Raw genomic sequence first — 26,410 nt, forward strand, 5'->3', positions numbered from 1 at the left:
GTCAAGGCATTCTTCATCTCCACAGAACTGGCATGTGGCACAGAAATGCCTTGTTCAGCATTTCAACATGACTAAGGAAAAGAGGTGAATGACAGTTGGACAATATCTGTTTTCTATTAATAGCATCTAAAAAGATACTTCTACTAGAGTACCTAGATTTTAAATTCTAAGGATGTTCTGTTGATTTCACTGAAACCTGCTTTCTAGCTTGCATTATGGAATAGGAAAACTGAAAAACTGTAGGAGAACATGTGTGAATAACTTTTAGTTTAAGGCAGAAGCTGAAAATTTAACTATTGACACCTGAAAATAGTCTGCTTTTATGTTCAGGGGTATATTTAAGGGTGACCTAAATAGCTTTTGTGTATTAGGTATCTTACCTTGTTAAATGCTCATAAATTACTGTTCCCAGAGTAAAGCTCTTCAGAACATAAAGAACACCTGAATCCTAAAATTATTGCCGTATCTACCCTTTTCAGTCTGGATTATCCAGAAACTGCTGTAATTTTGGGCGCTCCAGACTTTAAAGGGTTCCTTCTCTTTTCTTTAAGGACTCTGCATCAACCGATGATATGTGGTAAAACTGCCATCTAAGCTTGGAGTTTACATCCATCCTGATGGAAATTGCACCCTACCCACAGTGACCCTAACATCCATCTTCCACCTTACTTGAAGGGGAAAAGATGTGTTGGCGAAAGTGACTACACCTGGAAGCAGAAGTCCCAACACCTAGCCCAGGAACTGATGATCTTTTTTTCCCCTTTTCGTTTTCTATTGCAAAACAGACTTCTGTAAAAGTGATATTGAAACCAATATGTTGTAAATTGGACTCTTAAGCAATTTTATGTTGTATGATTTTTGTTTTGTAAAGTGCAATTGTGGTTGTACAAAATGCTTATTTAATGATGAACTGCTTTACATCGATTAAGGTTAGATTAAATGCTTGGTTTGTTGCTTTGAACAACAGTAATCTAGCCCTTTTCCATTCACATTTGTGGTTCTGGATTGCTGGGAGCAGCAACCTCGCCAGCTAAGCTAAGCGCTCAGGAGGTATATAGAAATTGTGTAAAGGCTATTTTATATAAAGGCAGATCATTGCAATTCTAGTATGGAAAATAACTGATAAAACAGTTCATTCTCCATCAAACTTTTAGTTGTTTGATTAAAAAATAATAATTCCTGCGGGATCTAAAAATCCTATTGAAATATATGGGAAGTTCAGTGAACAAATGGGACAGGTTTGCCAACCTTGCAACATGGCAGTGAAATATAGATCATGGGGGTTAAAATGCCTTGATTATTTGCACCTTTAAAAAAACCTTTACCTTCAGTTAATTTTCAGTTATGTAAGAGGCTATGTCTTTATTTAGTATAAGCCTGCAGCATTCTTATCATCCTGATTGGCTGGGTTGGCTGCTGTTCCAAGTAAAATACTTTGAATTCCATTATATCAATAAAGATTGATTTAACAAACAACAAAATTTAACAATATATGTGTAACTACTTTCTCCCTTGTCTTTTGAAATGCTTGTAAATGAGATGTCATGTGGATAAATATTTTTTATTAACTAATTGCCCATTTATGAAATGGGAAAAACTCTTGGCTGTTGCCCAAGGCACAGGTGGATATTTTTCCCCAGTTAGCAGGCGTAATATGGTATCAGAAATGAAATCCCCCCCCATGAGTTTCTTTCAAGATTATTGATTTGAGAGAATCATGTGAAGTTATACTTGCCTCTTGTTAATGAAAACTCATTTGTCAGAGTCTGACAATCTTACTTTTTATGGTATGTTTTATATGGCCCCGTTGACTTAGAACAAAAACTAGTGTTTTAACAGTATGTGAGATTTGAAATACAGCATGTTCAGAATATTTAACTGTTGAGATTAAATTTTAATTCTTAAAAAAATCATAAAAGTAATAAAACTAATTTGACTTTTCTCCTATTGAACATTCAAAGATAACTTTTCAAATCAGTCGTGTTTGCAGAACTACTGTTTCGTGCACCTTGTATTTTGTCCCTTTTTATGTTGAGAATATTGTATGATCAATATGTAGCTTTCTTTAATCTTTCAGTCAACAGATTCCCCCTCCAAAGGAAAATCAACAAAATATATAAATAGGTTGTAGCAATGTAGCTAGAAATTTTTTTAAAAAGGTGTAAAATATACCTTTTTATAGGAAGCAATGTACAATGCGTTTTTCTATATCTGTCTTCCCCCCCCCCCCCAACTTGGAAATATACATTTGTGTGTATATATAGCCTTAAAACTGTTGCAGAGTTAGGGAGTGTTGAACAGTGTTGAACAGTGAAAAAGTAACTTAATAATGTCTCAACTAAGGATAGCATTATACCAGCAAACACTTTTATTTTATTCCTCTTGTTTGTGTGAGGTGCTTAACCTTGACATCATTGTAATCAGTTTGTACCCTGTTAAAGCATGAAGAAAAACCTTAAGCACTATTTGTATTTATAAATTTATAGCGATTTTGGGTTAAAGAACCAATCCTTCCCCTACATACAAATAAATGGTTAAAATGTACAGTTTTGTTGAGTTCAGACTATAAAGATGTCAAACGTATAGGATCACAAGAACCTATTTCAGAGACCTGTATTTAAAATACAACAAGGTCAGCTAGTAAAGAATGTTAAAGTGGTTCCAGGATTGGTAAGATAACTGCTCCCTTTTCTGTGCAAACTGAAGTGCAGTTCTTTAATTTTTATTTTTTTTTGGCAGAACTTCAGGCTGTGGAAACTGAAAAGTTTAAAATATTTTATAAATCACAAGTGGAAAGCCATATGTTAAAACAATAATTTAAATGTCATAATGACATAGCGTATGTTTAAAACATACGGCAGGTGCACCCTTTAAACATACAAAAACACAATTCTTCTGCTGTTTCTACTAGTGCTAAGAAAGGGGTTGAAGGGGGGGGGAGGCAGGGTTAAAAAAAAAAGAGGCACAGCAGTTGTAGGGCCCCCCTCCCTTACATTTGGTACTTTGAAGAGGTCAAAGCACTGTGTTAGTTATGCCTGCTAAATACACTGCTATTCTATGTATACCAAAATGAGATTAAATCCATATAATCAATGCACCACATATTCTAGCAAAGGCGCTTGCTCACTCTTGTTCATTCGTCTGCAAAAAAAGGCACTTTTCGTTTTTGCAACTTTTAAAAAATGCTAAAAAAAAAATTTAGAACACCTCAGGGGCAATGCAGCAAAGTTTTGAAGAATTGTGTGCTATTTATTTCCCTAACTTGGAGGGGAGGAGTGGATGCCTCTGCTGACGAAATAAAGTAATATGATGGTCCCAAATTTACCTGTAAGGTGTTAATATTTTGTTCCTTTGCTTTTTGCTTCACGTCCATACTGCTCTGTATATTTTTCTTAACTTTGACCATTACAGTTTAGATCTATCAGTGAGTTCTGAACATTAATAATACCAAGTTACACTTACAGTAGGCCACATTGTTGAATTCAGTATGTGTTATAGTTGGTTCCACATCTTGTGGTTTGCAGAACGTGGGTTCTGACCTATACCGTTGGCCTATATCAAGCTCCTATTATATTGTAGCTTTTTACACAATTCCACCTATTCATTAAACAAAATTGGGCTGGCCACACAAGCTTTCATTCATTTCTACAGGTATCATTTCCCCCCTGTGGTTAATGTTTGTTCAGACGTGCACCTAAGCAGTTAAAAAAAAAAAGTATACAATGAGTTTCAGCTACTGAAATAGTTCAGTGCCTGAAATTCGTAGTTTCATCATGCGAGGAGGCTCCATGCAGCCAGGCACTTAAACGTAGAAGAATTAGATATTTCTAACCTCAGGAGTTAGAACCCTCTGTAAAAACCAAGGTATAACTCAGTGTTATATCTGCTTAATACAGAAATGCAACTGGCTCAGAGCAGTAGCCTGGTTTTCCTTTTTGTCATTTTAATCAATCTGGAAATCCGAATTGGAGAAAATTTCATCCATTTGTCATCAGCGTGTTCTGTGCTTCCTTCATAGAATTCAAAGTACAGGGTAGCAACATGGCTTAAAGGTACCCCTGCCCGTGCGGGCCAGTCGTGTCCGACTCTAGGGTTGTGCGCCCATCTCACTTAAGAGGCCGGGGGCCAGCGCTGTCCGGAGACACTTCCGGGTCACGTGGCCAGCGTGACGAAGCTGCTCTGGTGAGCCGGCACCAGCGCAGCACATGGAAACGCCGTTTACCTTCCCGCTATAAAGCGGTACCTATTTATCTACTTGCACTTAGGGGTGCTTTCGAACTGCTAGGTGGGCAGGAGCTGGGACCGAAAGACGGGAGCTCACCCCGCTGCGGGGATTCAAACCGCCGACCATGCGATCGGCAAGCCCTAGGCGCTGAGGTTTTACCCACAGCGCCACCCGCGTCCCAAGCAACATAGCTTACGTTGCACAATTCTAATATTTGTATCTTACTCTTTCTTGAACAGCTTTGGACAGATGACATTTATCCAGAGTTACCCATCAAATTTCATGGCAGAATGGAGGTTGAACTCGTCCGAGATTTCACACTCAGTCCAGTTTACTGCACTGGGCTGCTGTTACAATTTCTGTTAGTCCATGTTAGACCTGAGATTCTGTGGTGCATGGAATAAACTGATGCAAGTACAAATTTATGCATCATGGCCATTTTCGAAAACTAACCTTCAGTACCTGATCTAAAGGAAGGATCCTGCATCACAGAGATTGCTGATTGGCATGCCTATCCAAATCAGCTTTTCAGCCACAGCATTTTGTTTGCTGAGGCATCCCGAGGATCTATATACTGCAAGGTGTGGCCTGTTTTATTCTCCCTTGTCCCCGTCATTTCATGCATTTTGATATTTGCAGTGGTGGATTTGTATTCAGTTTAAAAGACATCATCCTCACATAGGGGAAAATAAAACCCCCGCATCTCAGGCTATTGTTTGGAGTAATAACTGATCAAGCAGGAGAGAAGTTCCCGCAATAGGTGAATCCTTTTTGAATAATAATAATATTTTTTTATTTATACCCCGCCCTCCCCAGCCAAGACCGGGCTCAGGACGGCTAACAACCAATAATAAAAACAAGTTGATTAAAATACAATTTAAAAAAGATTAAAATACAACGTTAAAACATTAGAAGCCCCTTTTATATCTCTGCAGGGAATTATTTTTTGGTAGCCCTTCGTCCAGTCTTCCTTTGGAAAAAGCAGTTGTGCTGCATTCTAAGCCTGCCAAGAGACTGGCTTGCAGACTGCCCTGGGCAGGGAGATATTTAAAAAGAGACATCTGGTGGATTAAGATCAAACAGCCCCATGATTTCTCCCACAGTGGTGGCATGAGATGGTGCACTCGTGGAGGAAGGCTAAATGATGTGAAATGGCTGGTGTTAGAGGGTATAGGTGGGGGAAACAATTTGTCCTGCAAGATGCACTCTTAAGGAAGCTGTCAAATAATGTTGCTGAGATGGCCATTTAAAATGCCCTAGCAGAATGCACTCTACTCTTTTTCTCAGCCAAGCCTTTAAAACAGGAACGGCAAATCAGCAAATATCAGTGTTTCTGCAAAACTGCCCACAAACAGTAGTTTGTTTGTTTTTTCTAATTCCACAGGGCATTGGCCCAAATGGCTGTAGCTGCTTCCAGGCATGTCTGTGGGGTGCTATAGAGCTGGCTGTAGTGCTTCCTTCTAGTGCAGCCTTTATCAACCTTGGGTCCCCAGATGATGTTGGACTACAACTCCCATCATCCCTGACCACTGGTTCCTGCCATCTGGGGGTGATGGGAGTTGTAGTCCAACAACATCCGAGCACCCAAGGTTGAGAAAGACTTCTAGTGCATGGGTAGGTAAACTAAGGCCCAGGGGCCGGATCCGGCCCAATCACCACCTAATTCCTGCCCGCAGATGGTCTGGGAATCAGCGTGTTTTTACATGAGTAGAATGTGTCCTTTTATTTAAAATGCATCTCTGGGTTATTTGTGGGGCATAGTAATTCGTTCTCTCTTTCCCCCATAAAAAATATAGTCCGGCCCCCCACAAGGTCTGACGGACAGTGGACCGGCCCCCTGCTTTAAAAGTTTGCTGACCCCTGTTCTAGTGGACCAAGGCCTCGTTTCACGCTAGGGATATTAGACCACTTGCCTGGATTTTCAGCATTCACAGAAACATACTTTTTAAAAAGGTACGCAGAGAAAAATGCATCATTCTGCTCTGTGAGTCATAATCTGCTGCCGCTTTCCAGAAAGAGGGGAAGAGGCAGACAATTTAGCGCTTCCACCTTTCCCTAATCCATCCTTTGCTGACCTGATGCTCTCCAGATGTTTTGTTGGACTACAACCATGCTGCCTGTTGCTGATGGTAGTTGTAGTCCAAAACACGCAAGATTTGCAAAGGCTGCCCTAATGCCTGACTGGCTCTTTTTAAGTTGTGATCTATATACTTCCCCCCTTAATGTTGGTTAATCATTGCTATTAACATGTAATCTCCATCTCACAACCGTATTCTTTCTTGTGTTCTGGTTAGTTTTGTTTCCTGGTAGCCATGCCCCTTGCCCAGTTTCCGGCTTGTCAGAAAGCATGCAGTTTCATCAAAGCCCTGTTTAATTTCAGCGATCCAAAGCCAACTTTGTTATACTCTTGTCTGGTGGTTTTGTTTTAGTTTTGGATCTGCTTAGGTCTTGTGGCACCTGAAAGACTCGTAGAGGTGGAGACGAGAGAGCTTAGCACACTTGTTCTTGCTTTGCATGTGAGCATCATCCCAGAGGAGCACAATTTGTCTTAAACATCAAGTCCAAGCACACTATGGGAGAACCTTTAGTTGTTTCTGAACTTCACTTCCCATTAGCCCCAGCAAACATGGTCACTGGCAGTGGTGTAGTGTGGGGGGGTGCAGGGGGGGGCCGGCCGCACCGGGCGCAACATCTGGGGGTTAGGGTTAGGGGGCGCAAATTACTTGCCTTGCCCTGGGTGCTGACAACCCACGCTACGCCACTGGTCACTGGGCAGAGACAATGGGAGTTGTAGTTCAACACAAGTTTTCCACACCTGTAGGGTGGCTACAGGGACGCGGGTGGTGCTGTGGGTTAAACCACAGAGCCATGGACTTGCCGATCAGAAGGTCGGCGGTTCAAATCCCCGCGACAGGGTGAGCTCCCGTTGCTCAGTCCCTGCTCCTGCCAACCTAGCAGTTCAAAAGCATGTCAAAGTGCAAGTAGATAAATAGGTACCACTCTGGCGGGAAGGAAAACGGTGTTTCCGTGCACTGCTCTGGTTCGCCAGAAGCGGCTTAGTCATGCTGGCCACATGACCCGGAAGCTGTACGCCGGCTCCCTCGGCCAATAAAGCGAGATTAGCGCCGCAACCCCAGAGTCATCTGCGACTGGACCTAATGGTCAGGGGTCCCTTTACCTTTACCTTACTGTGGCTACACACCTGCACCGCCATACCTTTTCTATTTACAGTTCCAGTGTATAAACTTCTTTTTCTCGCAAAGCTCTGTACACCACAAATTGCTTTGCTTTGCATCCGCAGGTTACATTATTTAGGTTTCCCCCTTACCTGTATGTGCCTTTGCTTTCATTTGAAAAAAGATGACCTCCAGGTTATTTTATGTTCTGAAAAACTTGCAAGTGTGCCAGCTGAACATCTGGCTGCAACTTCTCCCTTCTTCTGCAGTCCTGTTGCACTTTTTATGCTTTGCCTTTAACGGTCATTTTCCCCACTTAAATCCACCACTTTCAAGCAAAGCCATGAGCACAAAGTGCTGTTTAGAACCCAAAACCATCTTTGTAGGGACACTGGTAAGTTTCACAAGGTATCTTATGCATTGGATAACCCAGGTGGCTGCATTTTCCTCTCCAATGTATTGATTCTGGAATAGAGTGGAGGGACTAGGTCTTGGGAAAAGTTTATCCCCGAGTCCTCGGGGGCAAAGAGGAGACACAGCCTTTCTTTCATCTGTTAAACAAGCATTAGGGGAAGGGTCTGGGCTCAGAGATTACCATATTTTTCGCTCTATAAGACACACCAGACCACAAGATGCACCTAGTTTTTGGAGGAGGAAAACAAGAAAAAATATATTCTGAATCTCAGAAGCCAGAACAGCAAGAGGGATCGCTGCGCAGTGAAAGCAGCGATCCCTCTTGCTGTTCTGGCTTCTGGGATACCTGCGCAGCCTGCATTCGCTCCATAACACACACACACATTTCCCCTTACTTTTTAGGAGGGATAAAGTAAGTCTTATAGAGCAAAAAATATGGTATGTATCGAAGGGTGTGTGATCTCTGAGCCCATATTCCCCATCTCCAGTGCAGTCACTTCAAAGACGGGAGGGGAATATAAAATAAGATGGGAACATGCTGGGAATTTTGTGAAGGTAAAAGGATTTAAGTATGGACACGCGAAGGAAAAATGCCTGTAGCAGCCTTTGCAAACCTGGTGTCCTCCTGAGGTTTAGGAATATAACACAACTGCCTAGGATGGATGGAGTTGTAGTCAAAAACATCTGGATGGTCCCAGTTTGGTGAAAACTGGCCTAAGGAATGTTTTAGAATTCTATTTTTATGCCTCTCTGTTACAGTTTTTAAAAGTGGTCTTTTAAATTTTAGTTCCAAGTAAGCTGCGCTTTCCTTAAATAAATTTCATTTTTCATTCAGAATCCGTTCCTTTGTTTCATTCACACTTGACCAACCTGTGCCAGCTCAGACACGCAATACTAAAATGTTGCTTCTTCCCTAGATACTGGGATTCTTTCAGTAAGAGTGAGGCAGTCTTGTGGTTAGCATGATTAGATGATGGCAGCTACATGTCATTTTTATAATTGAGAAGTGGGTGGCAAGGGTCAGTTTGCCAAAGGAGGCTGTCACTGCAGTCTTGTAGCGCTTGAGACAGCCTTTTCTATCCTCCCATCTCATGGCTCCCAACAAAACATTAACAACACAATAAAACATTGAACATTAAAAACTTCCCAATACAGCACTGCCTTCAGATGTCTTCTAAAAGTTATGTAGTTGTTTATCTCTTTGACATCTGATGGGAGGGTGTTCCACAGGGCAGGAGCCACCACTGAGAAGGCCCTCTGTCTGGTTCCCTGTAACCTCACTTCTCGCAGGGAGGGAACTGCCAGAAGGCCCTCAGCTTCAGTGTCTGGGTAGAACGATGGGGGTGGAGACGCTCCTTCAGATATACCGGACCAAGGCCGTTTAGGGCTTTAATGGTCAGCACCAACACTTAGAACTGTGCTTGGAAACGTACTGAATAGTGGATCATTTGATGAAAATGTTGATCCACTGTGGCACCTGTGAAGAAGAAGAATCCCATGCGAGGGATCATTGGGAAAGGAAAATCTGCCAATACCGTAAGGCCATTATACAAATATATGGTTGAGACCACACTGGGAATGCTGTGTGCTGTTTTAGATGCCTTACCACGAAAAGGACCACCTTTGGCTGAGTTGGCTGGGCAAATCTTCAACATAAGAAATTGATTTCTTAATTTAGCTGTTAGTCGCTGTGGTCATTGCTGGCGAACCTAGCTGTGCAAGAATTAAACCCGACTGCAAGTTTACACTGTGCTTTTCTCCCACTGCAGCTTTCTTTTAAATAAACTAGCAAAGATCTCCAGCTTTGTGGCACAACTAGATGAAGCAAAGCATGCCCTCGGGCTACTGGGTGGGGAGGGGGAACCTGAGGCAGGAGAGCGTAACTCCTTTGTGAGCGTGGCCACATTCAATTTCCTTTCCCATTGTGCTGGAGTCCTCAGAGATGGAGTGCCACACCAAGGGAAAGAGGCTTCTGCAAAGAAATTCTGGAGGTGGGGACCTCGGCCGTGTACAATGGGGAAGTCCTGGGAGATGAGGCAGAAGAGTTGCACCTGGCGCTATTAATTGCCTCCTTGAAATGGGGTCGGTGGGAAGGGGAGCCGAAGATGGGCAGAAAATCCAGGTGATTATTCATGACTGCGGTGGAACGAGATCTGATGCAGCAGGAACAAAGATTCCACCCGGGAGTCTCCTTTTGATTGAACTAGCACTATTTGGCTTTTGCCTTCTTTCCTGAGAAATCTCCTTGCTTTTGTCCAGTTTTTTAGCGTTGCACCTGGTGGGTGTTGGAAGATGAAGAACAGAAGCCCCTCCACCTCCCTGAAAACTTTGCTTCCATCAATGCTGTGCTTTTGAGCAGGCTGCTCCTTCTCCCCCTCCCTTTTTAGACTACTCTTTTTCCCCCATCTGTACGCTGCAACCCAGAATCTGCTCCCAAATCTACTCCTTAAAATTCCCTCTGAATTCTTGAATCCTTGAATAACCATTGGAGATTCAGTATTTGTACAGTGGTTGGCATTGGATATCTGGCACATGCGATGGAATGGCATACTTAAGCAATAATAATAATATTAATAATAATAATAATAATAATAATAATAATAATAATAATAATAATAATAATAATAATAATTATTATTTATACCCCGCCCATCTGGCTGGGCCTCCCCAGCCACTCTGGGCGGCTTCCATAAAAACCAAAAATACAGTAAAATATCACACATTAAAAACTTCCCTGAACAGGGCTGCCTTAAGATGTCTTCTGAATGTCAGGTAGTTGTTTATCGCTTTGACATCTGCTGGAAGGGTGTTCCACAGGGTGGGCGCCACTACCGAGAAGGCCCTCTGCCTGGTTCCCTGTAGCTTTGCTTCTTGCAATGAGGAAACCGCCAGAAGGCCCTCGGCGCTGGACCTCAGCGTCCGGGCAGAATGATGGGGGTGGAGACGCTCCTTCAGGTATACTGGACTGAGGCCATTTAGGGCTTTAAAGGTCAGCACCAACACTTTGAATTGTGCTCGGAAACATACTGGGAGCCAATGTAGGTCTTTCAAGACCGGTGTTATATGGTCTCAGCGGCCGCTCCCAGTCACCAGTCTAGCTGCCGCATTCTGGATTAGTTGTAGTTTCCGAGTCACCTTCAAAGGTAGCCCCACCTGCCTGGCTGGGTTTCCGCAGCCACTCTGATCTGATGGCATCTGATCGATGCCATGCAAAGTATGTTTTCCTAGCCAATTTTGGACAGCTTAGGAGATTTCACGCTTCCAAACTAAGCAGGAGATGCCCATGTGTCTAAAGCGCTCAGACTGAAATCACATTTCACATTTGAAATGCAAATTGCAGTTATTGGAGGATAAGATAATTCCTGGTGTCTGCGAACCACCTCCAGTACTAAGAGTTGGTTGGGGGAGATCTTCTCTTGTTTACATCCTAACAAGGAGCTGAAACCTAGCTCACCCACAGCTTTTGGTCTTGTTGGCTTTCAATATTTTAGCATGCCAGGAAATCCATAGACTTTGGTATGTTACTCTCTCCTCCGCCCTGCTTGTATTATTTAGTTCTTGTCAAGCCCGGTTGCCCTGCTTAGCCATTAAAGTCACACTAATACAACCACACAGCACCCAGCTTGGTTCTCCCTGGGGCATGGGATCCAATGTCAGCGGAGTGCGATCCAGTTCACATTGGGAGAGATGGATTAAATCTTTTTGCTCGGAGAGTTGTCAAGAAAAGCCAGGCTGCCTGCTATCAAAGGCGTGCAACCCCCACGAGGCTCTCGCCATGTGCATTGATACAGAAGGGGTTGTCGCTAACCCTCGGGGGCATTGTTGTCAAGGTCAGGAACCGCTGATCTTTCTGAGCAACAACCACCGCCGACAAGGGGAGGGAGAAGAAAAAGAGGTTCTCAAAACGTGACCTTCAAAGAACCTTATCTTTGCAGGACCCACTTAACGGTGGTGAAGTAGGATTTCCCGCATCTGATTTATTGCTAAGATGGGTTTGGTTTTGCTAACACGCTTGGGGAGCCCTTTAAATACAGCCCACTAAATAATGACGGTGCAGCTGAGCGACAGTGGAAACGCCAAGCTCTTCAGAAATGGAGATATTTCTCTGAACCGCAGTAGGATAACCCTAGAGACAAGGAAGTCCGCTCCACTAAACCGTGGGGAGGAGTTGTGGTGGACCGCGTGGCCACCCACTCTCCTCCGGGGGCGGGGACGAAGTCCTGCGTTGCCCAGGGGATCCCGGCCGCATCAGCGACCAGCCAGCCAATCCGCTGGCTGGTTGGGGCGTGGGACCATTTAAGCCAAGGCAGGAGCCTCTTCGATCTCCCTCCCTCCCTCCCTATTTTGCAGGTTTTTCTTCTTGGCCTTGCTATGGACCTCGGTTAGTCGCCGTTGAGGGGCCTGGTAGGAATTTTTCCACTTGCAAAATTGGCATGGGGCCATTTGCTTTTCGCCTACCTCGTAGCAATCGTCACAACTTTGTAGGGTTTTGCGGTTAGGCATTGTTGGACCCTATGATGGGGGAGGTGAGGTGGGGCCATCACCTGCCCCTCCAAGCTTAAGGGTATCCTGTTAAAGGAATCTGGGGGTGTGACACGACCCTATCGGGAACACCTGGGGGAGCTCGAGTTGGTGGTTTACCCTTCTGGTGGTTTACCCTTACCGGACTCCCTGCACAATGAGCAGAAGTCAGATATAGTCGGGTCCATTCAATACCTAAGCCAATACCGCTCACATTCTGTAATCAATAAAGTTGTGGCCAAAATTTGCCCAATAACATTAACCTAATATTGGTGTCCTGTGTGTTTCATTTCAATGAGGGGGTGGTTGTGGGGTCTTGACACACAAAGGCAAGGGGTTCTTGCCCTCTGTACTCATGGTTTATAATCTGCCGTCTTCCTCAAAGGCCCTTCCATGTTTGCCTCATCCAAAGAAGGTGTGGAGGGTAGTTATACAATAATGGGCTTTTTTGGTGGTGGCCCCTACTTGCAGAGGCTCTTCCCAGGGAAATGGGCTAGGTGCCATCGTTGTCCATTTTTAGGTGCCAGTCCAATAATTTTTCTATTCACTCAGACTTTGAGGGGTGGGTAGCCTCTGTTGTGGTGCTAAACTTTTAGTAAGATGGTATAGGACTTGCCCTACTTCTTGTCATTGGGTGTTTTGTTTTATTTTGCTTTGCTTTCAATTAATTTTATCTTCATGTATTTTTAAAAATACTTGATAGCTTTAAGGCTTTTTACAAATAAAGTGATAATGAATTGCTGTTGTTGTTGTATCAGCAGCACTTGCGGCTGTCCTAGAGCTTTGACCCTGTTGTTGTTGTTGCTGTTTTGTGGTTGCTGCTGTCGGAATTTGTATACCACCCTTCATCCGAAGAGCCCAGAGCGGTTCACAACAGAAAAATACAAAATGAGAATACAAAATCTGTATTAAACCAGAAACAAACCAATAACTTCACCTCCCACAAATACATTTCAAAGACCATAGAATGTTAATCAGCCGAACGCCTGGTTGAAGAGAAACGTTTTTGGCTGGCACTGAAAGAGATGTAATGAAGGCGCCAGGCGAATCTCCCTGGGGAGAGCATTCCACAAACAGGGAGCCAACACAGAAAAGGCCTATTTTTGTGTTGCCGCCCTCCGGACCTCTGGTGGAGCAGGCACACAAAGGAGGGCCTCAGATGATAATTGCAAAGTGCAGGTTGGTTCATATGTGGAGAGGCAGTCCTTGAGGTATTCTGTGGGATATTAAATGCAGTCAAACCAACAAGTTATGTTTTGCCAGATAGGCACATGATAGGAGTGGAAGCTCACAGAGTTTTCTGTAAACTCGCTAGAGAGGACTCTGTGAGAGACATTCCCACTGTGCCCTGATGGGGGAAGGCATAGCTATATATTCTTCTACCTGCCTGGGCAAGCTCTTACTCTTTCCGTCTCTTTCCATTTCCATTTTAAGCTAGACTTTAGTATCTTTGTGGCTGAATTACCAAATGAAGCCTGCCTGAAAAAGGTGCCATATCTGTTACTGTTAAACAAGCATTCTGAATGAGTAAATGTTCTTTTTAAAAGACCTTTTGTGTGACTGTTATTTTAAGGGGGAAATAGGAGGAAAACCCAGTCTGCCTTAAAGCATCCTGGGTTACTTAAAGTAAAAGGGTAAAACTGCCCTCTCTGCGCTTCTCTGTAAGCTGCAAAGGGGTGGCACTCTGCTGAACCCACAAACATGAGGAAGGAAGGTCAATACAGTGGTACCTCGAGTTACCAATGCCTCAGGTTACAAACGCTTCAGGTTACAAACTCCGCTAACCTGGAAGAGTTACCTCAAGTTGAGAACTTTGCCCCAGGATGAGAACGGAAATCGTGTGCCGACAGCGCAGCAGCAGCAGCAGCAAGAGACCCCATTAGTGAGAGCACACCTCTAGTTAAGAACAGTTTCAGGTTAAGAACGGATCTCTGGAACGAATTAAGTTCGTAACGAGGTACGGCTGTAATAAATACATCCTCCTTTAGCATCTTCGCATCCCAACAGATTCTGCCCATCTCCAGCAGAAATTGCTCAGTTTGCATCTTGTTGCTGATGGGTGCTTGGGCCACTCTGGTGTTATGCCTCTCCCTGTATAAACATCCCATATTCTGCCTGCATCCTCTGAGGTCCTTCTTTGTGTGCCTCTTCCATGTGAGTTCCGGAGGGTTTCAACACAAGAACAGGGCCTTCTCTGCAGTGACTCCTCGTCTATGGAGTTCCAGGGAGTTCGTCTGGTGCCTTTATATATTTTTAGGTGCCAGGCAAAAACATTTCTCTTTAACCAGGCCTTGGGCTCATTAATATCCTTCAGCCTTTTAAGTTTATCTGTGGGAAGGGGGGGTATTGTTTTGTTGTCTTGGTTTAATAATTTACTGGTGTTTTATCTTGTATTTTATTCTGTGAACTGCCCTGAGATAGATGATAGATTAGCTGATAGATAGATAGATAGATAGATAGATAGATAGATAGATAGATAGATGATAGATAGATAGATAGATAGATAGATAGATAGATAGATGATAGATAGGTAGGTAGGTAGGTAGATAGATAGATAGATAGATAGATAGATAGATAGATAGATAGATAGATAGATAGATAGATGATAGAGAGTTTTTATTTTCAAGGTGCAGAAGATAAATTTTGAGAAAAGAATTATTACAGTAAACAACAAATAACTTAGGAAGAGACTATGCTTAAATGGCAAAACTAACAGGGAAGCTCAGAAATCAAGAAGACAACAACTTTAAAAAAGAAGGGGAGAAGTTTGTAATTTATATATGAGATCATTGTAAGCAGGTTGAAACATTGGCAGGATTTTAACCACACTTGTAATATAATGGAACGTATGGATAATTTAGAAAGACAAACAATCGGAGAAGTATTGATATACAGTTGAAAATATTACCAATAGGACCCATGGAAGGGATGGGGTGAAGCCAGGAGATTCAGAGCAATCTTGATATTTGGATTTTGAATGGGGTTTTGCTATATGTTTATATTTTTGAAAACCAAATAAAAAATTATTTACAAAAAAAATAACCTGTCCTGATAAATTTTCAGACTTCTATCTTGCCCTGGGAACTTTTGATTAAGGGTGGTATATTATTATTATTGCCTTAACTCTGTGATTAATGGAGAGAGTAGGGCTGGCTATTATGAAGGCATGGAAAGGACCTTCGTCACAGTCAAAGGTTCTGCCTGCCGCTAAAGAGCAGGAAACAGTCAGTGCTCTGCAGATGGGAAGGGGAACAGTTTACTTCTGCATCCATGTCTGTTTCTGTGTTTTCCCCCCCCCCCCCGTCCTCACGCACCAGTGCTGAACGACACCCGTTTGTGCCTAATAACCCTTTGCTCTGAACACTCTTTTGTCAAGACGGCGGTGTTTTTATTCCAGGCCGAGCCAGAAATGCTTTTGTTCCGAAGATGCTCCTAAGAGATAAACCTTGTCAGCTCTGCGCTTGCGATTTCCGAGAGGCCTACCAGGTAGCCGCCAGGGGAGCAGGCTTGCCGTGTTTGGACTCGATGGGGTAAATGGAAATGTGTTGTAAGCTGGCCGTGCGAGCTTGTCGCAAACCGTAGCGAGCACAAATAGGGCCTGTTACACGTTGCAAATGGAGCGGCCCAATGCAGGTAACCGCAATAACAGCAACTGCGACACAGTTGTTCTACTCTGATCAGGAAGGGCCATTAGAATAATGCTTTTTGTCACGCACCCCCCCCCAGCCCCCATCTCCTTGGCTCTGTCTGACCTCTGCGTCTTCCCTGTGCACGGCTGTTGTTTCATGTGTTATGAGGGATTCTGGCTCAGTCGGAGGCGCGATCAGCAACTATTACTTCCGACTCAGCTGTGCCATTGTGGCAATTGGACCCAATGCATTATGTCGCTGAGCATCTGACGCCCTTGGCAGCCCAGGCAGCGGAGGATTCTAGTGCCTAGGAGTCGACGTCATCTGCTTGGGGCTATCTGGTCTGCGGCAATTAGATGGGTGGCCGGAGGGGTTGGAGAGTAGAAATCTCAAAATGGAGAGAAATGGGAAGTGGAGTCCCCCAAGGACTGGGATCTTTGCTCTTTTTCTTCTTCTTCTTTTGCCTGATCTGGTACGGTTTCCTGTGTGCCCATAATTCAGTGCAGAAAGGGGGAATTCCAAGATGCACTTTCAATTGTTTTGACCCAATAGGTTGGGATTTTTCTAATTCTTGCCCCCTGATGATGCCTCGTGGAGCAGGCAAGACAATTTCCTAGTAGGTGAAAATGCTCAACTTAAAAAAAAAAAAGCTTGGCAACATACAGGATTGTCTCAGCTCTTTGATTTGGAGCAGTGCTGCAGTTAAGTGATTTTTTTTACTCTGGTCATGTTGTGCGGATGCCTGATCATCGTCTTCCAAAGCAACTACTCTATTCCGAACTTAAAAATGGAAAGTGTAATGCTGGTGGTCAACAAAAGAGGTTTAAAGACTGTCTCTAAAAAAAGTAGTATAAACATCAACAATTGGGAAACACTGGCCTGTGAGCGCTCCAGTTGGAGAACAGCCTTTACCAAAGCTGTCATGGGCTTTGAAGACACTCGAACTCAGAACTCAAGGGAGAGACGTGTTAAGAGAAAGGCATGCTTGGAAAATCCACACCGTGACCAACTCCTGCCTGGAAACCAATGTCCCCACTGTGGAAGGATGTGTGGATCCAGAATAGGCCTCCCCAGTCACTTACAGACTCATTGTTAAAACCGTGTTTATGGAAGACAATCTTACTCAGCTACAGATCGCCGAAGAAGAGAAGAAGAGAAGGAGGAGGAGGAGGAGGAGGAGGAGGAGGAGGAGGAGAAGAAGAAGAAGAAGAAGAAGAAGAAGAAGAAGAAGAAGAAGAAGAAGAAGAAGAAGAAGAAGAAGAAAAATGTTTATGGCTTCACTTTCTTCATAGAGTTGGAAGGGGCCCTGAGTGGTTGAGTCCCACCCCCTGCAATGCAGGAATATTCAACCTTGGCATTATCCGCACCAGCATGCTCTAACCAACGGAGCTATCCAAAATGTGGTCAGCTGCTCTGGTGCTTTAAGAGGCCCATTGCTGATTAGGGCCCTGGACTTCCTGCCCTGATGATGCCACCGATTCTGATCTCATGTCCGCACCTCTCTGCATATCTCTGTGAAGATTTTGGTTGCCTGTGTCCCAGGGGCAGAGAGTGGGAGCATCTCCCTGTGTTCCCACGCCGAAGACAATATTGTGTCTCTGTGAGTTAGACTGTGCGGCGTTCAAGGCAAGGACCTTGTCTGCTCACATGTTTGTTATAGAGTCAAAGATGTGTCTTTTATCTGCAATAGGTTACGATGACTGTGATAATGACCTTGAGAGAGATCTGAATGTATGTGAATACCTATAAACTAGCACTTTTAAAGCCACCTGGAACACTTTTTTAAAAAATGGCAAGGCAGATGATAAATATTTCAATAACAGCCATTATTATTATTATTATTATTATGCATAAAAAAATAAAAGTAGTGGGGTTGTTTTATCCATTTAAAGCAGGGTTTCCACTGCTTTTTGGACTACAGTTCCCATCATCCCTAACCACTGGTCCTGCTAGCTAGGGATGATGGGAGTTGTAGTCCAAAATCACCTTGCGTCCCAGATTTACTCCCTCCTCCATTAATTTAGCCAGAAACAGCTTAGCAGGTGGGGTGGAGCCACTGTGCAACCTTTTTGGTAAATGGATAACTGTTGCTTAGCAGGAGGCAGGGAGGTCAGCGTGGTGCAAAAGCCCTAGCAGGAACACTGAATTGGCTTTTGCACCCTGCCTACCTCTCTGCCACTTCATCCCTCCATTTCCCGGTAAGCAACCGTGACTCACCTGCTAGGAAGCCAGCATGGTGGCGCTAACCCACCCAGCAAACTCTTCTGTCTAGGTTTGTGGCATTTTTAGAGGGCTGGAGTTTGCATCTTGGTTTCAGAAGTGCAGATTTGATTTCGGAAGTGCAAAATGCAAATGGGGGCGGGGGGAATTATCCACCCCAAGGATCTCCTTCTTATCAAACCATGTATTGAACAAGATCACATCTAGCGCAATATCCCACTCCTATCCTCTTCTGCTCATTCAGCCTATAGGACCTCTTGCCACAACTTTTGTGCAACAAACCTGATTTTCAAAAAGCTGGACTTTTTGTGACAAGAAAAACGATGCAATGCACTGGAAAGTGTGGCACAACACTTCCTTTGATGATCTCGAATCTCCCGTAACACTGAATTTGCCAGTTCTCTGTGTAGGAATATTGATGGGGACTGATGCTTATAAGCATCTGAATGGTGTTTTAATATACTGAACCGCAACTGAACACTAGGAGGCTCCCATACCTTGTCTCAGGGACTTGGGAAAATGGCTCTGAAAGCTGAGATTAAATACCTTTGTAGAGTTAAGTTGTACGAAGCTCTGCTTGGAATTCACACTCCAGCAATTAGAGAAATGGAACTGGGTCGGAAGAGATGCACACCTTGTAAAAATCCGGAACTTCTCTTGCAATTCACTCACTAACGTCTCATCTCTCTAACATTTCAAAGGTGTGCACTGGTCATCGTTTCAGATGCTCCTGAAATCTGTTGGAAACAAAGGCCGGTCTGCTGCCTCTAGGAGCTCCCCAGCACCTGATATTCTGAGGTAGCCTTCTCCTGAACATGCAGGTTCCATTTAGCCATCTTTGGCTCATATCCATTGAGAAACCCGTCTTCCATAAATGAGACAGGAGGGGCTGTCGCTCAAAAGTGAAACATACAGAAGGGTCTGGGGTTAAACTCCAGGTTCGCCTGGAAATGCCGCCTTCTATGAAACAGCTGCCAATCAGTGTGGATGAAACTGACCTAGGTTGAACTGACTCTATATAAGTCACTGGTGCATGTATACATCTATGTACCCCTATGTATACATAGATACCCTGACTGTCTTTCAAAATATTGCCCTTCATCCGTAGATCTCAGGGTGGTTCACATAAAAAAAATAGATAAAAACACAAAATACATAATGAAACAAAGAACAACCCTCCCCCCACAAACCAATAACCTCCCCCACGAATACATTTAAAAGGTTATAAGATGTTAAGCAGCCCAAGGCCTGGTTGAAGAGGAACGCTTTTGCCTGGCACCTAAAGGTGTATAATGAAGGCGCCCAGGCGAACTTCCCTGGGGAGAGCATTCCACAGACAGGGAGCCACTGCAGAGAAGGCCCCGTTCTCGTGTTGCCACCCTCTGGACCTCACATGGAGGAGGCACACGAAGGAGGGCCTCAGACGATGATTTCAGGGTCCGGGTAAACCTCTAAATCCATTCCAATTTGACTGTACCCTTCTAATAGTGTGATGCCCCTAACTGGACACAGAATTCCAGGTGAGGTCTGACAAGCGAAGAATAAAGTGGAACTATATGAGATCATGTTGTATTATTAGGATGGAGCAGATTAAGCGAGCGAAAGCTCTCAGGTTGTTCCGTGGGGGATTTGACATTATCTCAGTGATTTTATTATCTGCTTATGGTGGACCTAGCCTTGGGATTCACTGGCAGTGAAGGGCGAGGCAGACATTTTTATGGATTAAAATGTGATAAGCAAATAATAATTTTTTAAAAATGTAATAATAAAAGAATAGAGCAGGATATTATTCTGATTCAATATGGCTGGTTCGCTTCCCAGAAACATCACAGGCCTTGATAGTTCCATCCAGGGTGGTGCAGGAAGTTTAAAACTGGGACTTTATCCACACAAAACAACTTCTATACCGCTGAGCCCCGACTCCCCTGTAGGTGGGGGTGCAGCTAGCCATTTCAGTTTATCATTTTCTAATCTTCCACTCTCCACATTTCCACACATGTTTGCATTTTTTTTAAGCCCTCGTGAAAATTCAAGGACATTTCAGCACCTAATTCCCCCAATACACACATATTTCTTTGCCATTTTGCACATTTTTGCAAAGCTATCCCCCCCATTATAATACATCTTGTGTGTTATTTTAACTAATCTATGGATTTATTTACCCGTGTTACCTGTGCATTTCTGCACGTCTCCAGAACGGCGCTGCAAAATTCGGAGAATTTTGGTGTGAGTAATGTTTCGTGGGGCATAATTTAGACAGGTTCACCTACTTCCCTGGTGAATATTTTTGAAATCGGCTACCTTCTGGTGGCAGGGAGTTCCGCCGTTCCCAATTGTCCCCTATGCTGTTCCCCCACCCCCCCACCCCAACCATTTGTTTTGGCTCCCCCTGTCTTGCCCGTCTCCTTGACTGCAGCTTTTGCACTGCGTGGAAGTCCAAACAAAGTGCCACCTGCTTGCCTAGTTACTCAACTTCTTGGAAAAACAGTTAATGTTGTGGCCAATTGCCTGAAATTACACATTCTTTCATTGAAAACAGTTAATTAGGAATTGAGCTCTGAAGTTAATTTAGCTAAGGTCACCCACTATTCTGTTGGGCCCGGTGACCCCGTCTCCCCTAATCGGGGCTTTAGCACACAAAAGTTACGGCTTTTCTTTTCAGCGGATGACATAATCTCTTTAATTGGTGTCAGGAGGCCTGCTTGTGAAAGAGCCACGGAAAACACCTATAGGCTCTAATTTTTGCTTGGCCTCGTTCAGGGAGGAGTGAATGAAGCGAGCTTTAAGAATGTACTAGAGTCTCATTACCTCCCCCTCGGTTGTCAGCACAAAAGCCCCCTCGCCTTTCAAGGCGGGGGGATTAGCCATGGGGAATTCTGTTTGCTACTAACTTCACTCCCTGAACTATTAACCTTTTCAGCAAAACTGGTGAAAAGTGAACGTCGGCTAATCCTCCCCTGAGAAACCTCATCGCAGGGTGGGGCCGGGGGGGGAGCGGCAATGCGCTAATTAAAAGTTCCACAAGTTATTTTATTTTTTAAATCAAATGGGAGCATCTAAGGAAGTCGACAATTTATTTCTTAGAATTATACAATTGTAGAATTGGAAAGGGGTCCTGTGGGTCAATCTAGCGATGCAGGAATACGCAGCTGTCCCATGCAGGAATCGAACCTGCAACCTCTGCATTATCAGCACCATGCACAAACCAACCGAGCTATAATCAGAGCATGTTGAAATATACATTCTTTAAAAAACCAAAAGCATTTTTACTTGGTATTATAGGCTAAGACATTAATAGGCAAGGTGTTAAATTGTTCTTATATGCAACAACTACGGCAAGAGTGCTGTTAGCCCAGAAATGGAAGCAAGAAGAAATTCTGACGAAAGAGGAATGGCAGACAAAATTAATGGACTATGCAGAATTGGACAAAATGACAGGAAGGATTCGAAATCTGCGGGACCAGAGATTTACAGAAGATTGGAAGAAGTATATGAATTATTTGAAGAGCAACTGTAATCAACAAATTACGCTAGTAGGACTACAAGAAGTTTTGTAAGGAGAAATACATGAAGTGTTACAAAGTAGAAAAAGAGAGAGATATTGTTTATGAGTTTGAAATGTAATAAGGAAAATAAGAAATGCATACTAAGAGATTAGATTGGAAAATTTTCAGACAGGACTGATGGAAGTAAAAAAAAAATGAATAACATGTAAAAGTAAAAGTTTAATTATTGTTGAAAATGGTATGTTAAAAAACTAATTATATATATATATATATATATATATAAATAAAATTAGGGCTGATTTCCTTCAGAATGGATAGGTTTGATCTTCTTGCAGTCCATGGGACTCTCAAGAGTCTCCTCAGAGCATCTATAAACCGCTATTAAACCATAAATCGTAGAATTGTAGAGTTGGAAGAGATCCCAAGGATCATCTAGTACAATTATCTGTAGTGACCAAGGTGGTATGTGGCGTAACTATAAAAGAGGACAGGGGAACCCAGATGTGGCCTCCAAGTCTCTCTGCCAGGCCTCTGGGACTCTTGCCACAGGCCCCATGCCTCACCAGCCCCACTTTGCTCCCTCTTTGAGTGGTTCTTGCCTGGCTGAAACATGCCCGTTTCGGCTAAAGTTTAAAATTAACATTTGTCGCTCCGCCTACTTTGCCTCTGGCCCCCTCCAACACAGGGCTGTGGCCCCCTGAAAGTTGCCAAGGGCCAAAAAGCATTCCTCACCCTCTGACTTAAAACAATTCACTGGAACAGGCTAAGCACCCTAAACCTGTGTTTGCCAGCAACTGTTATTCAACTCCACTCCTACTGTGGAGGCCGAGCCCAGCCATTGATGGCAGATAACAGATTGAGGTTGAATCCTGACAAGACAGAAGTACTGTTTTGGGGGGACAGGAGGCGGGCAGGTGTGGAAGACTCCCTGGTCCTGAATGGGGTAACTGTGCCCCTGAAGGACCAGGTGCGCAGCCTGGGAGCCATTCTGGACTCACAGCTGTCCATGGAGGCGCAGGTCAATTCTGTGTCCAGGGCAGCTATTTATCAGCTCCATCTGGTACGCAGGCTGAGACCCTATCTGCCCACAGACTGTCTCGCCAGGGTGGTGCATGCTCTGGTTATCTCTCGCTTTTACTACTGCAATGCGCTCTATGTGGGGCTACCTTTGAAGGTGACCCGGAAACTACAATTAATCCAGAATGCGGCAACTAGACTGGTGACTGGGAGTGGCCACAGAGACCATATAACACCAGTCTTGAAAGACCTACACTGGCTCCCAGTACGTTTCCGAGCACAGTTCAAAGTGTTGGTGCTGACCCTTAAAGCCCTAAACGGCCTCAGTCCAGTATACCTGAAGGAGCGTCTCCACTCCCATCATTCTGCCCGGACACTGAGGTCCAGCGCCGAGGGCCTTCTGACGGTTCCCTCACTGCGAGAAGCCAAGTTACAGGGAATCAGGCAGAGGGCCTTCTTGGTAGTGGCGCCCGCCCTGTGGAATGCCCTCCCATCAGATGTCAAAGAGAAAAATAACTACCAAACTTTTAGAAGACATCTGAAGGCAGCCCTGTTTAGGGAAGCTTTTAATGTTTAATAGGTTATTGTATTTTAGTGTTTTGTTGGAAGCCGCCCAGAATGGCTGGTTGGACCCCGCCAGATGGGCGGGGTATAGATAATAAATTATTATTATTATTATTTTATTGTTGTTGTGGTGGTGGTGGTGGTCCTTTTCCTCCATGAATTTGGCTCCCTGTCTTCATTTGCGAGGGCGTGCAAGAACGGCAGGCCTCAGAGCACGTCTTTTGTATCTCCGGGTGGAGGTAACGGCGACTGGGAAGCCCTCTGAGCTTGGTGAACAGGGGAGACAAATGGAGAAATCGTCTGAACAGAGTTAATTATGGAGGGCGATGAAAAGGCCAGGCTGGAGCTGGGAGAGCAAGAGGATAAAAGCGGGGGGGGGGGGAACAGGGGGAGGAGAACCTCCGGCGGCGTCAAAATGGAGTGACATGCAGCAGTTGTCAGTCACCTAGCAACAAGTTTCCTTCCCCTGCTGCGCTCTTTAATTCGCCAAATCTGCTCAGGATGTTGTCCTGTTCTCCTGACAAAACGCATTATGCCGGCAGAATGGAGGAGACAGGAATCCACTGTACACAGTGCCCTGCTCCCCACGGACGGCCTGCTCCGCGCCTTTCTCTGCCACAAAAGGGAAGGCCGCATGGAGGCCTGGACCGGCTCGGATGGTGGTGGGCAGAGGAAGCTTGACAGAGAAAACCTTTGCTTCTAATTGAGTTTGACGACGCAGTGAAAAGGATGTTCTTTTTAAAAACGCTGCCTGATTGAGGCCGCTCTTTCTTCCCCGCTCTCTTTCGGTCTCCCAGCACCCGCCACGCATCCCCCGTCGCGAAGAGGCGTAAACACTGGAAACACTTGAGCCTGGGTGCTGGCTGTCCCTCACACACACAAACACGCACAGACGCACGCAGCTGTCTCTGGCTGAATGAGGACAGCTGTGTTTTCCTGTACTTCTACTAGGTATAAGCTGCGGTGCCATAAGCTTTCGTGGATTAGAGCCCTCTTCACCGGGTGCCCCGGAGAGCGATCTTCAAAACACGCAGAGGGACATATAGGGTTGCACCTGGTGAAATTGCCCTGTCCGTGCAACTGCGTCTCCTCCCTCCTTCTCCTGCCCCTGTTCAACTCCCAAATGTGTCCCGGGGGTTCCCCCAAACCTCCAAATTTTTATTATTTTTTATTTTGTTTTTATTCACATAATATACATTCTTTACAACAAACAACTCGAAAATAAGCAGACAACTCCAAAATAAAATCATATGTAACAAAACCATAAGTCTCATGTTTTCATTTACACTGATCTCCTCTCCAATACCTTTACTTGATATTTCTTGCTGCTTTCTGCTTTATAAAAATTGAAATCTCTTAAATACTATATTAATCGTTAACAATTTCAATTACCGGTAATCCCTTCACCTCCCTCCAGATTTTTAATGGGGTTGGATGCAAGAAGAAGGAGGGGAAATTGATTGGTACAAGCAAAAGTCCTGATGAGGATAATAATAATAATAATAGTAAATAATAAAAATAATTTATTTATACCCTGCCCATCTGGCTGGGTTTCCCCAGACACTCTGGGCGGCTTCCAACAGAACACTAAAATACAATAACCTATTAAGCATTAAAAGCTTCTCTAAAGAACATACAACCCATGTTCTTTAAATTTATTAAAACCAACATAAGACTAAAAAGATCCAAAAGCTGCAAACTTTTGTATACTAAAAACAAAAAGAAAAAAACAGTCTAACACATCCCACCTACTAAAAAGAGGTTACGATGTCTAAAACCGAGCTAAAGGCCAGAAGCCTGGCTGAAGAGAAACATTTTTTTCCTGGCACTTAAAAGCAGTCATGGATGTCATCATGTGCCTTTCCCTGGGGATAACATTCCAGTTGTCCGGAGCCACCACGGAAAAGGCCTGTTTTCCTGTTGCCGCTCTTCTCAGCTCCCTCAGAGAGACCACTCAGATGAGGGCCTCAGGTGACAAACACTGGGTCCAGGTTGGTTCACGTGGGGAGAGGAGGTCCTTGAGGTTTTCAGGTCCTGACCCACATTGTATTTCTGTGCTGTGGACCGCCCAAGAGATCTACAGATGAAGGACAGTGTGCAAATTTACTGAATAAAATAAATAAGTCTTTATAGGTCAAACTGTTCAATGTGGTCAACCATTTGTCATGTCTGTTTGGGTACTGGCAACGACCAGGATCCCACGAACTTGTGAGGGGGGTGAGTTAGGGCAGAGATGGGGAACACACAGCCTTGCAGGTGTGGATGGACTACAACTCCCATCATGCCAGGCTGGCAATGCGAGATAATGGGATTTAGAGTCCAACAACATATAGGGGTTGCACGTGCCTGCTTTAGGGAACAATAACGTTTATTTATTTCATAAAATTTATTCACCTCTTGTTGAGAAAACAAACCAACTATCAAAGTGGTTGTTTTTTAAAAAATAAAGCTATAACATTATTAATAAGGAAAATTAGCAAGTCTAAATTAAGAGTTTATCAGGGCTCCCCCCCCCCCAGCCAGAACTCAGTTCCGGCACCTCTCCGGTGGGCGCCATTGCCATCCTAAGAGAACAAGGGAGGTGTTAATATGACTGGAGTTTATTAATGTTAAACTAACAATCAGCTTAAAAACAGATTAAAACTGATCAGTCGCCAAATGACTGATATTTGTGGAATACAGTTTATTTACACTGCAATATTGCAAACAGTTTTCATAGAATCATAGAGTTGGAAGAGACCACAAGGGCCATCGAGTCCAACCCCCTGCCAAGCAGGAAATATCATCAGAGCACTCCTGACATATGGTTGTCAATCCTCTGCTTAAAGGCAATTGTTTTGCCTAACAATTAACTTGGAAGGTACTGAAGAAGAGAAGAAGAGTTTGAATTTGATATCCCGCTTTATCACTACCCGAAGGAGTCTCAAAGCGGCTAACATTCTCCTTTCCCTTCCTCTCCCACAACAAACACTCTGTGAGGTGAGTGGGGCTGAGAGACTTCTGAGAAGTGTGACTGGCCCAAGGTCACCCAACAGCTGCATGTGGAGGAGCAGGGAAGCGAACCCAGTTCACCAGATTACGAGACTACAGCTCTTAACCACTACACCACACAGGCTCTCTACTGGTTCATTAAAGCTC

General features: G+C 44.1%; 1 protein-coding gene and 1 long non-coding RNA gene across 3 annotated transcripts in view; one reads left to right on the plus strand and one right to left on the minus strand.

The window, feature by feature from the left end:
• The window catches only part of PPM1A (protein phosphatase, Mg2+/Mn2+ dependent 1A), a 35,790-nt gene extending 32,470 nt beyond the window's left edge, over nucleotides 1-3,320 (plus strand). The window contains exon 6 of one of the 2 annotated variants that reach the window (XM_083737150.1): nucleotides 552-3,320. In XM_083737150.1, the coding sequence (XP_083593276.1) occupies nucleotides 552-581 (30 nt within the window). In that variant the 3' untranslated portion in view covers nucleotides 582-3,320. Of the gene's footprint in view, nucleotides 1-479 lie in introns of both variants that reach the window. The other variant, XM_083737148.1, reaches the window with a different exon arrangement.
• Nucleotides 2,720-26,049, minus strand: LOC310845256. The gene is made up of 2 exons (XR_014564602.1): nucleotides 25,981-26,049; nucleotides 2,720-4,603 (listed from the first exon to the last, which is right to left on the minus strand). It is a non-coding gene; the product is annotated as an uncharacterized lncRNA (long non-coding RNA).
• Nucleotides 26,050-26,410: the final 361 nt, after the last annotated feature.

The sequence above is a fragment of the Podarcis gaigeae genome (assembly GCF_964106915.1).
Source record: "Podarcis gaigeae genome assembly, chromosome: 1".
NCBI classification, from domain to species: Eukaryota; Metazoa; Chordata; class Lepidosauria; order Squamata; family Lacertidae; genus Podarcis; species Podarcis gaigeae.